Raw genomic sequence first — 15,613 nt, forward strand, 5'->3', positions numbered from 1 at the left:
CAAAGTAATATATTACAATTAATGGTGAATTATCAGTGGGCAGTGAGAGTCTGCCTAATTTTGCATACTATATAACAACATTTGGCTACGTTCAAAGAAACTGCTTCATACTGATCTGATAACAGCAGTTGTACATAGAAGAGATCAGTGTTTCCTGGGTATTTTATCAGGTGAGGTGTTATAAAGTGGGTCCATGAGTCCTTATAGAAGACACATGAGCTGTATTTTTGATAGCCCCTTGTCCACAGGGGCACAATCTCAGCTCATATGGTATTTTTTTGTATCAGTCCTCCAAAACCACTGTGGGAAGTGCATTGCAGTGCGTTAAACTTAATGCCCTTTGGATTTTGGGGACAGTTACACAATATAAGTGTCTCGCTGCTTTAAAAAAAAGGGAGGAGGGGGGTTGACTGCTCAAACATTCTTGGGAAGAGATAAAACCAGAAGTTTGTATATCTAATGGCAATGTAAAATAAGCAGTTACCTAGGAAGTATCTTACTACAGCTTTTCTGAGGGTTTAATATGAACTGTAGTGAATTTTCTGGCATAATTATAAGATTTTACAGTGGCTTAAATAATTTTATCTTTTCTTTTCAATAAACGAGCCATTATTTCTGTAACTAGGAAAAGTTGCGACTTCAGGGCCAAATCACTGAAGGCAGTAACATGATCAAAACAATTGCTTTCGGCCGCTATGAACTGGACACCTGGTACCATTCTCCCTACCCAGAGGAGTATGCCCGGCTTGGGCGCCTCTACATGTGTGAATTCTGCCTCAAATATATGAAGAGTCAAACAATACTTCGTAGACACATGGTAAGTTTTTAACTTAAACGTGTAAAACAGAAAATTATTTCTTTTTTCAAATTTGTTACAGCTACCCAAACTCCAATGCACTCTGGATAGTATACAGAACCCAAAAAATCTAAAAACAGATAAAACATAAAAGCACACCGACTAAAACAGTCTAAAAATAACTCTGATAAATAATAAAATAAACCTGCAAACTCTTTTCCAAACTCTCCCCTTTTTTTCTTTGTTTCTCCTTTCTGCCTCCCACCCAGTGGTGGGATGCAACATTTTTTACTACTGGTTGTGTGGGCGTGGCTTGGTGGGCGTGATGTGGCTTGGTGGGCGTGGCAGGGGAAGGATACTGTAAAATCTCCATTCACACCCCACTCCAGGGGAAGGATACTATAAAATCTCCATTCCCTCCCCACTCCAAGGTAAGGTTACTGCAAAATCCCAATTCCCTCCCGATCAGCTGGGACTCGGGAGGCAGAGAATAGATGGGGGCGGGGCCAGTCAGAGGTAGTATTTACCGGTTCTCCGAACTGCTCAAAATTTCCACTACCGGTTCTCCAGAACTGGTCAGAAACTGCTGAATACCACCTCTGCTCCCCGCACCTCTCCTGTTGCAAACTCTTTCACCGTTTCCCTCTGCTGTCCTTGCTTCCCCCCGCCCCCCTCACTTGCATATGTAAACTAGACCAGCCCCAGGCTAATGTGTAACTAAAACATGGCTATGTTTCCGCTGCCGAACTAGCCTTTTAATTTTAACAGGAAAAAAACAGTGAAAATTCCTCACCTAAAATAAGTTCATCTAGGAAGCAGGAGGTAACAAACCACAGATATCCCATCCTCTTTACAATGGAATCCTTAGCAACTTTGCTTTACAATAGAAAAATACATTTTCCTTTGTTTCAACAATTATCTCACTTGCTCAAAATATGTCCACAAATCAGCTCCTTCACATTTCTTGTCCCTCAATCCCAAAATATACAAAAATCTCTGTTTTTTTATTGTTCAGGGTCCCTCTTTCTTGAAAAGCAGGCACCCAATGATCATTGAATAAAGTTTGGCTATTTTTCCTCAGTGTTGTGCTCCTTTGTTTGATGAAAATTCCATGACATAACACAAATAAAATAAAACAGGGACTCCAATAATACATTAATATATTTTGTATTGTATTCGGAAACTACAGCTGGTGTAGACTATGGCGGCGTGGGCAGTTCTTGGAGCCTCAAGAATGGTCCATTTAACAGCACTGCTCCGTGAGCTGTACTGGCTGCCTGGTACAATTCAAAGTGTTGGTAATCTCCTTTAAAGCCCTTCATGGCATGGATCCAGGCTACTTGAGAGACCGTCACATCCCACTGGGATTGATCCATCCCACCTGTGATGGCAGAGGAGGCATGCTGCAGGCCCCGTCAGCCCAATTATTCCAGCTAGTGGGGTCCAGGAGAAGGGCCTTCACTTCTGTTGCACCTGCCCTCTGGAACATCTTGTCCCCCGATGTGAGGTTGGCCCCAACCCTCCTATCCTTTCGTAAGGGCCTAAAGACCTGGCTCTGCCAGTTTGGAATGGGACAACTTGCCACAGCCAACTTGCTGCAGCCAACTCGCCATGGCCATCTTGCCATGGTCAATCCATTGCAGCCAACTCGCCATGGCCAACTCACAAGACAACTCTCCACAGGACAATTCAGCAATTCAATTTAATTATTTTAATTTTTGTCATTCACATTTCATTTTGCTCCTCCTTTGGCATGCTTTTTAAATTTATTCTAAAATTGTCCTGCAGTGAGTTTTCCTGCGACGAATTGGCCATGGCGAGTTGGCCGTGGTGAGTTGGCCATGGCAAGTTGACTGGTGAGTTGTCTGCAGCAAGTTGTCCTAGGCCTCTTCCAGTTGACTTGGGGCCCCAATGGGGGAGCAACACAGTGGAGTTGGTTGATTGAGTAAAACAGATCCCACCTCCACCCACCTTAGATATTTTTTATAATTGTAAGCCACCCAGAGTTACCCTGTGGTAAGATGACCAGCCAATAAACTTTATAAATAAATAAATTTGTATTAATGTATTATATATATATATATATATATATATATATATATATATGTGTGTGTGTGTGTGTGTGTGTGTGTGTGTGTGTGTGTGTGTGTGTGTGTGTGTGTGTGTGTGTGTGTGTATATATATATATATATATATATGTGTGTGTATATATATATATATATATATATATATATATATATATATATATATATATATATATATATATATATATATATATATATATATATATATATATGTTTTCTGAGGTTTTCGCGGGTGTTTGTATGTATGTCTTTGGTTGTTCGGGTTTTCTCCCGCGTAGAATTGGAAGTATCTTCACAACGTTTCGATGAAGTCTCATTCATCATCTTCAGGCTGGTGCTTCCGGCTTGGTGCTTCTGGCTTGGTGCTTCCAGGAGCAATGTGAGATCTCAGCCGGTTCCTCCTTTTAACTGCCAGTGGGGGTTTGTGCTGATTGGGTGGGAGCTTGGCTGCATTCAGATTGGTTGGAGGTGTATTTTGATTGGTAGGGGGCTTGGCTGTGCTCTGATTGGATGGGAGTTTGGCTGTGCTCTGATTGGATGGGGGCGTGTTCTGTTTGGGTGGGGGCCTGGTTGTGCTTGTGTTAGTCTGAGTTGCAGAGGGATTTGAGCTGGTGAGCTGCTTTACTGTTGTTTGGCTTCGCGTTTGTGGTCGTGCCACATCTCCGTGGTGGGCATCAGTTTGCTTCATGTATGGATTGGAGGGGTTTAAAGTGGCTAATAATGCAGCTGTGGTCTGGCTTCTGGTGTTAGGGTTCTAAATACCATGCAGAAATAAATCATTGTCCAAGGCAAAACATCCTTAATGGTGCAATTTATTCCACAGGCATGTTAGTACTGCTATGGAAATTTCAACTCTGGAAGTACATTCTCTAAGTTCAACCAGTTGAAAGTTCATGATCTCTCCCCACACCCACAAATCCATCACATGTTCCAATCATCATCTTCCACGCTGGCATGTACACCCATCTTCTTCCGGCCAGGTGTCGAGATGCGAAGACAAAAGATGACCTTGGCTTCTACAAAAGAATGTCAACAATCCATTCTACAATCCTACTCCTTTCTATTCCCCCCTCCCAACTACTACACTAATGAAACAGCATAGAAAATTATAAGAAAGTGTGGCAGGCCAAAGATCCTAAAAAGAATATAATTACAGGCCTGACAGGCGGCCTCTCCTCAAAAGAAAAACGTTTCCTGCAAAGAGAATAACATAAAAGTTAACATAACAAAATTAACCACCTCTTCTCCACCCAGGGGAACCCCTTGACTTCTCGGGAAACTTCCCATTGAATTGCTTTACTAACTTCTCCACTTTCAGGTTCCCACTGTTCACCCAATTAGCTTCAGACCAAGGGTAACCCTTCCAATGCACTAAGTACTGTAAGCAACCCCTATTCAGCCTGAAATCTACAATTTTTTCCACCTCAGATTGTGTTTCCCCTTCTATCACTAAAGGAGGAGATTGAGCTTGGGTGGATGCTCTTCTGTTAGACCCAATTACTGGTTTCAACAAGCTACAATGAAATTCTGGGTCAATTTCCCCTAGACTTCTGGGTAGACTGAGTTGAACTGTAACTGAGTTAACTATCTTCACTATTGGGAATGGACCTAGAAATTTTGGACCCAATTCCTTGCTAAGCATTTCTAATCTTATGTATTTGGTAGATACAAAAACATTGTCCCCCACACGGTAGGGGTTTAGGAGTGAGCGACGTTGATCATCTTGCTTCTGGTAGGCTTCTGCCGCAACTGCTAGAGCCTTCTTCGTATTCTCCCATCCTTTCTTTAGCATGTCCATCCATTCACTCAAAGACATGAAAGAAGGAGGTTCTCTAGGCAACTCAGGCATGGCAACAACTTCCATGCCACTGGTAATCTGGAAACCCGCTAATCCTCTGCTGCTGTGGACCGCATCGTTGTACGCCACTTCGGCGAAGGGTAGCAAGTCCGACCAGTTGTCGTGCTGATAGTCCACAAAACACCTGATGTATTGTTCCACCACCGCATTGGCTCCCTCTGCTGCACCGTTCATGCTGGGATGAACCTCTGAGCTCAGTTCTTGTGTGGACCCAATAGATCTCAGGACCTCTCTCCAGAACTTGGCTATGAACTGGACTCCGCGGTCTGAAATGATCTTCTTGGGTACTCCATGCAGGCGATAAATGTGTTTCACAACCATTTTCGCTAATTCATTTGCGGATGGCAATCCTGAGCAAGCAATGAAGTGTGCCTGCTTTGAAACCAAATCAATAACCGTCCAAATTACTTTATGCCCACTGCTGTCTGGGAGTTCCATGATGAAGTCCATTGCGACCTCTTCCCAAGGCCGTTTCGGGCTCTCTGCTGCAGGTGCTGTAGGTTCTGGGCTCTTGGATTCAATCATCCACGGCTGGCCTTGTTCCTCCTCCGAGGCCTCCCCCTTGGTAGGACTCTTCATCACCTGAAGTTGGGGGTTCTCTTCCAGAGGTTGGTTGGGCATTTCCCCCTCCGAGGCCTCCCCCTTAGTTGGACTCTTTGTCACCTTCAGTTGGGGATCCTCCTCCGGAGATTGTTTGCCCTTTTCCTCTTCCAAGGCCTCCCTCTTGGTAGGACACTTTGTCACTTTAAGTTGGGGATCCTCTTCCAGAGGTTGTTGGCCCAGATGACTTTTCTGTGCAGGCATCTGGGGCCCTCTCTTAACCACCGTGGCAATTGGTACACACGTTTGTTCTTCGGCAATTCCCTCCTCCGAGGCCTCCCCCTTGGTAGGACTCTTCGCCACCTGAAGTTGGGGATCCTCTTCCAGAGGTCGTTTAGGCTTTTCCCCCTCCGAGGCCTCCCCCTTAGTTGGACTCTTTGTCACCTTAAGTTGGGGATCCTCCTCCGGAGATTGTCTGCCCTTTTCCTCTTCCGAGGCCTCCCCCTTGGTAGGACACTTCCTCACCTTAAGTTGGGGATCCTCTTCCAGAGGTTGTTGGCCCAGATGACTCTTCTGTGGTGGCATCTGGGACCCTCTCTTTACCGCCGTGGTGGTTGGTGCGCACGTTTGTGGCATTGGGGCTGGAGCCAAACACTCTGACGCTCTGTGGCCAAGTTGACAACAATGGTGGCATTTAATTGGCCCCCACGAGGAATGGAACCTAGTTACATCTCTAAACTTAGGAACCGTTTCATCACACTGCCTTGCTCTCCAACTTGCAGCTGCCCCCTTGGTAAACCCTTCTTCCATGGTGGAGATTGCTTCTCTGTAGGAAGGTGGAGTAAGAACCTTTTGGGGCATTGCAGATGCACCTTGTCCCGCTTCCCATCTTGCAGGCCTGGCTTTGGTAATCCCTTCTTCCATGTTGGTGATTGCTACTCTGTAGGAAGGTGGGGTAAGAACCACTTGGGGCCTTACAGGCGCACAATTTCCCGCCATCCATCCCGCAGGCCTCCCTTTGATAATACCTTCTTCCATGGAGATTTCTTCTCTGTAGGAAGGTCTGGTAAGAACCTTTTGGGGCCTTGCAGGGGAGACTGGAACCGGTGGGGAGGTCAATCCCTCGGTTGGCCACTGCCCAGCTTTCTGCCATGGTGCCATCTGCTGAGGGAGGGCAGGTGCCCACTGGCATCCCTCCCATCCATGACCTGGGGTTAAGACCCATCCCGGGGTTGCCTGCTTCACAGGTTGCAGCTCAACCAATGATGGCTGGCTAGGGGGTTTTACGTGCCAAGGACCCTCCTGCTGGCTTGGAGGAGTTATGGGCCAAGTAGGTGCCCTTTGCTGGCTTGGATGAGTTATGGGCCAAGTAGGTGCCCTCTGCTGGCTTGGAGCATTTCCCCATGCTGATGGCAAAGGAGTTTGTAAGTAGCATCTTTTCCATCCAAGTCCTGGGAGGAAAGCCCAATTTACTGCCCAATTTGCTTCATTTACTGGTTGCAGCCCCATTTGTGGTGGCTTGCAAGTGACAGATGCTGGAAAAATTCCTTCTTCCTGCCTCCTTTGAAATTCCCATTTTGAAAGGGAATCTCTCTCCCATCTAGTTGCAGGGTGATATGCCATTTCATTTATTGCCGTCTGGAAGGAGCCCAAACCTCCGTTCTAAGGGTGTTTTTTTTTTCCAATCTTGCTTCTAAGCTGGGGGGGAAGGAGGGGGAGCATGCACTCACAATTTTGCTGAAGAAGTCCGTCTGAGATTTCCTTCGTCTTGTCGCGTCTCCTCCTGCATTCCTCCAGATGCAATTAAACTGGAAACAGCATTCCATTGCCTTTGAAGTTCCGTACTCCTCTTCTTATCACCAAAAGCTTCTCATTAATTCTTCGCTGATATTTACGCTGTCTCGGTCAGCATTGAGAATGCCGAGACCTCATCACCAGATCTTTCATCACCAGCCCTTCCCCCTTGATAGGGGGAGGGAGCTAGTGAAAAAATTTTAAAGTAGAGAGTTGAAATAATGTTAGGGTTCTAAATACCATGCAGAAATAAATCATTGTCCAAGGCAAAACATCCTTAATGGTGCAATTTATTCCACAGGCATGTTAGTACTGCTATGGAAATTTCAACTCTGGAAGTACATTCTCTAAGTTCAACCAGTTGAAAGTTCATGATCTCTCCCCACACCCACAAATCCATCACATGTTCCAATCATCATCTTCCACGCTGGCATGTACACCCATCTTCTTCCGGCCAGGTGTCGAGATGCGAAGACAAAAGATGACCTTGGCTTCTACAAAAGAATGTCAACAATCCATTCTACAATCCTACTCCTTTCTATTCCCCCCTCCCAACTACTACACTAATGAAACAGCATAGAAAATTATAAGAAAGTGTGGCAGGCCAAAGATCCTAAAAAGAATATAATTACAGGCCTGACATCTGGTTTGTGGTCCGGCTTCTGGTTTGTGGTCATTATCGGTGTGGGTTTGGGCTTGCTTTTTGCGTGGATGTGTGATAGTGACATCCTGTGTGGTTTTCATGAGTGTGGGTCTGGTATCATTCTTTGTGTTAGGGACTCGTTTGTCAGTGAGGGCGGGTTTCCAAATGGCTGGTAGGCGGGAGGTATCATCTCGTTTATTCATGCTGTGTGGTCGTTTTTCTATCTCAATAGCTTCTCTGATTATTCTGTTGTTAAAGTGTTCAATTTTGGCAATAGTTCTGGTCTTTTTAAAGTCTATATCATGTCCTGTGGCTTTGAGGTGTTGGACCAGGGAAGAAGTTGGTTCCTCCTTTCTGACTGAGTTTTTGTGTTCTTCAATGCGTGCCTTTATTCTTCTGTTGGTTTGTCCGATGTATGTGGTGGGGCAGGTGGTGCATGGGATTTCATATACTCCTTGATTTTCTAACTCTATTTTGTCTTTGGGGTTTCTCAGGATGGTGGATATTTTTCGGTTTGTGTAGAATGCTGTCTTGATGTTGTGTTTGTGGAGGATCTTGCTGATTCTGTCTGTGGTGCCTTTTATGTATGGGAGGAGGGCTTTGCCGTTTTCTTGTTCACTGTCTTGGGTTTTAGTGGGGTTTTCTTTTTGGATTAGGTTAGTGATATTGTTTCTTTGGAATCCGTTGGATGTTAGTACGTTGGTGAGAGTGTGTAGTTCGGTTTTGAGGTGTTGTTCGTCAGCTAAGCGTTTTGTTCTGGAGATGAGTGTCTTGGCTACAGAGTTGATCTGTGCTGGGTGGTGGTGTGAGAGTGCGTGCAAATAGCGGTTTGTGTGTGTTTTCTTCTGGTAGATGGTGTGTCCTAGGGATCCATTGGATTTCTTATAGACTAAGACATCCAGGAAGGGGAGTTGGTTATTGGCTTCTGTTTCCATGGTGAACTGTATTTTGGGGTGTAGGCTGTTGAGGTGTGTGAGGAAGTTGTCCAGTTTATCTTTCCCGTGTGGCCAGATTATGAAGGTGTTGTCTACGTATCTGAGCCAGAGTTTGGGTTTGTGATCGGATTTTTCTAGAGCTTGGGTTTCAAAGTGTTCCATGAAGAGGTTAGCAATGACAGGTGAGAGGGGTGATCCCATGGGTGTTCCTTCTATTTGTTTGTATTTTTGTCCGTTATAGATGAAGTATGTGTTGGATAGGCAGTGGTAGGTCAGATCTAGGATATGTTTGGGGGGGTTGTATTTGTTTTGGATAGCTGTCAAGGCTTCTTTGATTGGTACTTGGGTGAAGAGGGATATGACATTGAAGCTCACGAGTAGGTCGCTGGGCTGTAAGTTTTGTTTCTTTATGATCTCTATGAACTGGAATGAGTTTTTTACGTATGAGGTGATGGATTCTGCATAGGGCTGTAGTTGTTTGGCGAGAAATTTGGCTAGGTTTTGTAGAGGTGAGCCTATGGAGCTGACTATGGGTCTGAGTGGGGTTCCTTCTTTGTGTATCTTGGGGAGACCATAGAGCTTAGGGCATCTGGATGATTTTTCTCTGGGAATGATTCTTTGCTGGATCTCTTCACTGATGGGGGAGGCTTTTATTTTGGATCTGGTGGTTTTTTCTAAGTAGGTGGTGGGATCCGTGCTTAGGGGTTTGTAAGTGGAGTCTTGGAGTAGGTTGGTTAATTTGGTTTGGTAGTCAGATGTGTTCATGACCACCGTGGCGTTCCCCTTGTCTGCTGGAAGGATTATTATGCTAGTGTCTTCTTTTAGGTTAAGTAGTGCTGTCTGTTCCTCTTTGGGTAAGTTGCTTTTGTGGGGCTTGCTGGTGCAGAGGATGTTGGTGATTTCGAGTCTGATTCTGTTAGCGTCATCGGGGTTGATTTTGGTCAGGCTGGTTTCAACTCCGCATATAATGGTTTCAGTGGGGATGTGTTTGGGAGCGACCCCAAAAGCAACTTACCCAAAGAGGAACAGACAGCACTACTGGGAGAATGATTACCCAGCAGACAAAGGAAATGCCACAGTGGTGATGAACACATCTGACTACCAAGCCAAACTATCCAACCTACTCCAAGACCCTGCTTACAAACCTATAAACACAGACCCCACCACCTACCTGGAAAAAACCACCAAATCCAAAATAAAAGCCTCGCCCTCCTCCCTTATATCAAAGGCACCACAGATAAAATCAGCAAAATTCTCCACAAGCACAATATCAGGACAGCCTTCACCACTGACCAAAAAATAGCCAACATCTTAAGAAACCCCAAAGACAAAATCCAGCTAGAAAACCAAGGAGTCTACAAAATACCATGCAAAATCTGCCCAGCAATATACATAGGACAAACAAACAGAAGGATAAATGCACGCATCACAGAACACAAGAACGCAGTAAGAAAAAAAGAAAAAACTTCCTCCCTTTTCCAGCACCTTAAAGCTACAGGACATGAAATCAACTTTGAAGGAGCCAGGTTAATCTCCAAAACAGAACACCTCCACAAGAGAATAATCATGGAAGCCATCGAAATAGAGAAACACCCCCACAACATGAACAAACGTGATGATACCTCCCGCCTACCAAACATCTGGAAACCAGCCCTAGCCAACAAACGAACACCACCCACCACCCAAGCCGTTAAAATACAAAACAACAATGCACACACAGCCTGCACCAATCAGCACCAATCTACCAATCATGATACAACCACACAACCAATCATTCCACTTACTGAAACAAAGCCAGCACCCCATCCCCTCCCACCAAGACTTACAGAAAGACGGCAGCTCCGATCACATTTTAAGCCCACAGCTTGAAGATGGCAGGTGAGATCCTGCCGAAACGTTGCAAAGACAATCTCAACCTTACACGGGAAAAGACCCGAATACAACAAAACCAGCATATATATATGCTGGTTTTGTTGTATTCGGGTCTTTTCCCGTGTAAAGTTGAGATTGTCTTTGCAACGTTTCGGCAGGATCTCACCTGCCATCTTCAAGCGTGGGCTCAAAATGTGGGCTTAAAATGGGAACGGAGCTGCCGTCTTTCTGTAAGTCTTGGTGGGAGGGGATGGGGTGCTGGCTTTGTTTCAGTAAGTGGAATGATTGGTTGTGTGGTTGTATCATGATTGGTAGATTGGTGCTGATTGGTGCAGGCTAGAAAACCAAGGAGTCTACGAAATACCATGCAAAATCTGCCCAGCACCCCATCCCCTCCCACCAAGACTTACAGAAAGACGGCAGCTCTGTTCCCATTTTAAGCCCACATTTTGAGCCCACGCTTGAAGATGGCAGGTGAGATCCTGCCGAAACGTTGCAAAGACAATCTCAACTTTACACGGGAAAAGACCCGAATACAACAAAACCAGCATACCTACACCCGTGAAAATCTACGAAAATATATATATGTGTGTGTGTGTGTGTGTGTGTGTGTGTGTGTGTGTGTATATATGTGTGTGTGTGTGTGTGTGTGTGTGTGTTGTAATTGTACTGATAAATAAATAAAGGGAGACTAGGATAGATCTATTTTGAGCTAATTAGCTCTCATCAGCTAGCCATACCCTTACTGGGATTAGAACCCGGGCTGTATATATCTTAGGCAGGAGTCTTAACCACTAAGCCACGGGTTCTCTTCCTTATCAGTTGAGCCAGGGAAATAGGTATGTATTTGTGTTACAACCCCTGGTATGACTAAATATGGGAGGAAGGTCACTACTCCCTCTTTCTGTCCTTCGGCTTATCACAGAAGACCATGCAGGCAGAAAACCATATTTTTATTTTTACTGTTGCCTTTTTATGTTTGCGTTGTAATTGTACTGATAAATAAATAAAGGGAGACTAGGATAGATCTATTTCGAGCTAATTAGCTCTCATCAGCTAGCCATACCCTTACTGGGATTAGAGAAATAGCTCGAAATAGATCTATCCTAGTCTCCCTTTATTTATTTATCAGTACAATTACAACACAAATATAAAAAGGCAACAGTAAAAATAAAAATATGGTTTTCTGCCTGCATGGTCTTCTGTGATAAGCCGAAGGACAGAAAGAGGGAGTAGTGACCTTCCTCCCATATTTAGTCATACCAGGGGTTGTAACACAAATACATATATATATATAAGTGTGTGTGTGTGTGTATGTGTGTGTATGTGTGTATATATATATATATATATATATATATATATATATATATATATATATATATATATATATATATATATATATATATATATATATATATATATATATATATATATATATATATATATATATATATATATATATATATATATATATATATATATATATATATATATATATATATATATATATATATATATATATATATATATATATATATAAATATGCATTAAACAAAATATTTTTTAAAGTCTTGAAACAAATATCAACAGCAAATCGTATCTCTCTGATGTCATCTCCTGGTGATCTTGATTTTTGCAGCCCAAATCTGGTAGCTTTCATTCTAGCCCTTTTTGTATTTAGACCCACTTTTTGCTCTGGTGATATACTGTAATTGAAAATAATACAAGGAGAGACAGGCTTGCTCTGTGTTTTTGATCTCTTACATAAGATAGGACCTTTTCACTTTCTTCTACCCGGGTAGGAGGATGTCCTGGTAGAAAATACTAAATTAATTCCATTAAGGCAGGGGTGACATTCAATTTTTTCCCTACCGGTTCTGTGGGCGTGGCTTGGTGGTGGTAGGTCCTGTGACTGAGTGGGCATGGCCAACTCGATGTCACGCTCACGCCCACTCAGTCACAGGACACCACCTCCACCACCACCCGCAAGCCGTGCCCACAGAACCCGGTAGGAAAAAATGTGTGTATGAGCACAAGAAGGGCTCATAGTGAATGCTGTGGCAGCAAGAAGCCGAACTTTTCTCCCTCCATTCACAGCAGAGCTGCTGCTCCCTTTATGGCCCGCTCCCTCCCGGGGGTAAAAGTACCTTAAAGGGACAGGCTTCAGCAGCTCCGCTGTGAACGGAGGGAGAAAAGTTTGGATACTCTATGTCACAGAATTCAATGGTAAATGCAGCAGGCAGAATCCAAACCTTTCTCCCTCCATTCACAGCGGAGCTGCTACTCCCTTTATGGTCCCCCCAGCCCCCTCCCTCCCAGGGACTACCTTAAAGGGAAAGGCTGCAGCAGCTCCGCTGTGAATGGAGGGAGAAACATTCGGATTGGGTGGGTGGGTTCGAGCGGCCGGAAGGACCGAGCGAGCGGCCGGAAGAGTTGAGTGTCAACCAGGCAGGTATGGGCAGGGCCAACCAGGGGTGATTTCTACCAGTTCGGGGAACTGATTCAAATCGTCCCTACTGGTTCGCCCGATCCGATTTGATCTGGTCGAATTTCACCCTTGCATTAAGGGATTGCTTCATTTCAGCAAGGGGTTACTTTATTCATGTGTTATTATAGAATTCTTCTAAATCTATGTTGTCTACAGTATATCTAAACATAATTTTCCATATAGTCAGGAACATGCTGTCTGCTTCCAATGCTTTGGAAATTTAGTCTTGTTTTTAAATGTGACTGTAAAAATGCAGTTTGTACCTGCCTGTGAATTCTCTTGGAAAATATGGGAAATGCTGCCAACAAATTAATTCTGAAGAATCAGGCCATGACCCCATCTTGAATAATCATCTCCAGCAGCAGAGTAGCTATTTTGGCTCTTCTACCTCTTTTTCCAATGCTTAATTGTGGCTACCTTACTACTTTAGAGAAGAATGCCTCTTGGAATGAGGTTTATGGCAACTGAATTAGTGCTACTGATTGGACTAGCTTAGTATGGAATCACCTGTTAGAATCTATACTGAGTTGGTCAGAAGGCTCTGTCCTTCCAAGCAGCTTCACATTCATCTTCTAATATGACTGGCAATGTCTCCTGTGGCTGGCAGTCATAGCTGAAGTAGAAATCATAAGGTTTGTGATAGTGGGTGGGGAGTCCAAGTCACTTGTTAAGCTTTTCAAGCTTAGAAGACAGTACATGTTTACCATCGCCTTAAATTTAGCTGAACCCAGATCAGTAATTGATTGATTGATTACATGCCATCAAGTTGGTGTTGACATTTAGTGACCACATAGATAGTTTTTCTCCATGACAATCTGAAAACTTGGTTTTTCAAGATCAGTGATTAGATTCTAATTATTAAATATCTCTGTATTTTTTTCAAATTCTGCCCATTGTGAGCAAGAACCTAAAATCATAGTAGTTAATGTATGATAATTTTTGTTGAGCATAGACAGTATTTTGTGCCTGCGAATGTATACATGTACACTGTTAGAATGACCAGCTCCTATTAAAATGAGCGTTGTTGTGGTAGAAAAACTTCAGGAGACCTATTTTGTCTGATTAAAAGGAAGGAAGGAAACACTTTTCAAAAGGCCCATGTAATGTAAATCAGAAGCATTATGCAAAATGAACAGAAGCAGAATTTGAAAAACAAATCTGGATCATTGTCTAGTCAAAGATTTAAATTTATAATTTGTTATTGCTATTAGAGGTATTTAGATACACCTTTTTTCTTTGTTTTGTCTTTATTATTATTACATGTAATGTTAATATGGTTTATACAGTTGTAGCTATGCATGCTTTCTTTTAATTAATTTCATATGATGAAATACTTTAAAACAGCTTACCCAGAGAGACCAGTTGGTGTCACAGCGGGAACAGCTGGAAAATAGTGGAGTTCCGCCGAGCTCCATGAAAACCAGCCAGTATCTGCTTGCCGGGAGACCCTACGGGGTCAAAGCCACCCTGAAGGGGTGGTGAAGAAAGGAGAGGTGCTTCTTCGATCACAAGGAAACTGCAATTTCCTCATTGATCCAAAGAAAGCTCTCCCGAACAGGCAGCAGAGATTTTTGGCAAGTCAGAAGCTGGGACAACTGGGACAATAAGATTTGTGTTGGAGCAGTTCGTGGACAGAGCATTGAAACTGGGTGAGATAACTCAGTTTAAAGATTAAAGACTCTAATGGAAGCTTTAAAACATAGAAAGCCTGGAAAAGATTTAATAACACCTTGAAAAGTGACTATTGGGAGAAACTGCTTTTCTTATTTTTCTTATTAAACTCCCCCCCCCCCCCCAATCTGTTGACAAACAGCTGTTTGATTTTTGCCCGCTGTTTAGTGTTGGAATTTAGAGTAGGGGAGCCATCTACTGGAGGAAGAAGATTACTGCAGTGTGGGAAACTCAAGTGAAGGTGATAATTGTTTAATATAAACAAAGGAAAGGAGGGAAAGTAAATAACACCTGGAAGGCCACTTGACCTTGATTCTATTTCAGTAGGCAATTTGTTTGCGATGTTTGAAAATATCTAGTGAGCTTCTTGAAGATCTTTAAGACAAACTGAATTGCAAATAACTAAAACTCTATTGAAACTGTTAACTGGAAGGTGGATTTGGAAGATTTGAGGAAATTTGGTGGGCTAATTTGGATTTGGATTACTAATGCTTCTTGATATAACATCCTATGAGGCAAAAGAAGAAAGGTGATAGAAGAAAAAAAAGAAAAAAGAAAAGATAAATAAGACTTTAAAATTTGGACAATTGGGAAGGTGTCAACTGGAAAATTATAAAGACTTTAAATTATCAATTTAAAGCTTTTAAGGACTAAATTTAGGGGACTTGGAGGTATAATTCTGGGACTGACTAAATTGTATTAATAATTGGCTTCTTTGGAGTTTTTAGATATTTGGACACTGGAATCCTAGTGATATATTGAGTAATTTTTAATATATTAAACTATTACAAAATGACTCAACAGGAGACAATAAAGGTGTATGAAGAAATGTTAGTGATGCTTGAAAGTATTTATGAATACTTTCGGGCAGCAATTCTGGGAGGAACCCACCCCTGATTCAGTTTGTATAAAAATGTTAGAGATATAAGATT

The 15,613-nt window shown here is 43.0% G+C and overlaps 1 protein-coding gene across 3 annotated transcripts in view; it reads left to right on the plus strand.

The window, feature by feature from the left end:
* LOC309400475 (histone acetyltransferase KAT7-like) overlaps positions 1-15,613 on the plus strand; it is an 89,337-nt gene that overhangs the window by 40,781 nt on the left and 32,943 nt on the right. For 2 of the 3 annotated variants that reach the window (XM_081968995.1, XM_081968993.1), the window contains exon 9: positions 626-817. The exons of the other annotated variant lie outside the window; for it this stretch is intronic. In XM_081968995.1, the coding sequence (XP_081825121.1) occupies positions 626-817 (192 nt within the window). The remainder of the gene's footprint in view (positions 1-625; positions 818-15,613) is intronic. 3 annotated transcript variants of the gene reach the window in all.

The sequence above is a fragment of the Natrix helvetica genome (genome assembly GCF_964273705.1).
Source record: "Natrix helvetica genome assembly, chromosome: W".
Classification (NCBI taxonomy): domain Eukaryota; kingdom Metazoa; phylum Chordata; class Lepidosauria; order Squamata; family Natricidae; genus Natrix; species Natrix helvetica.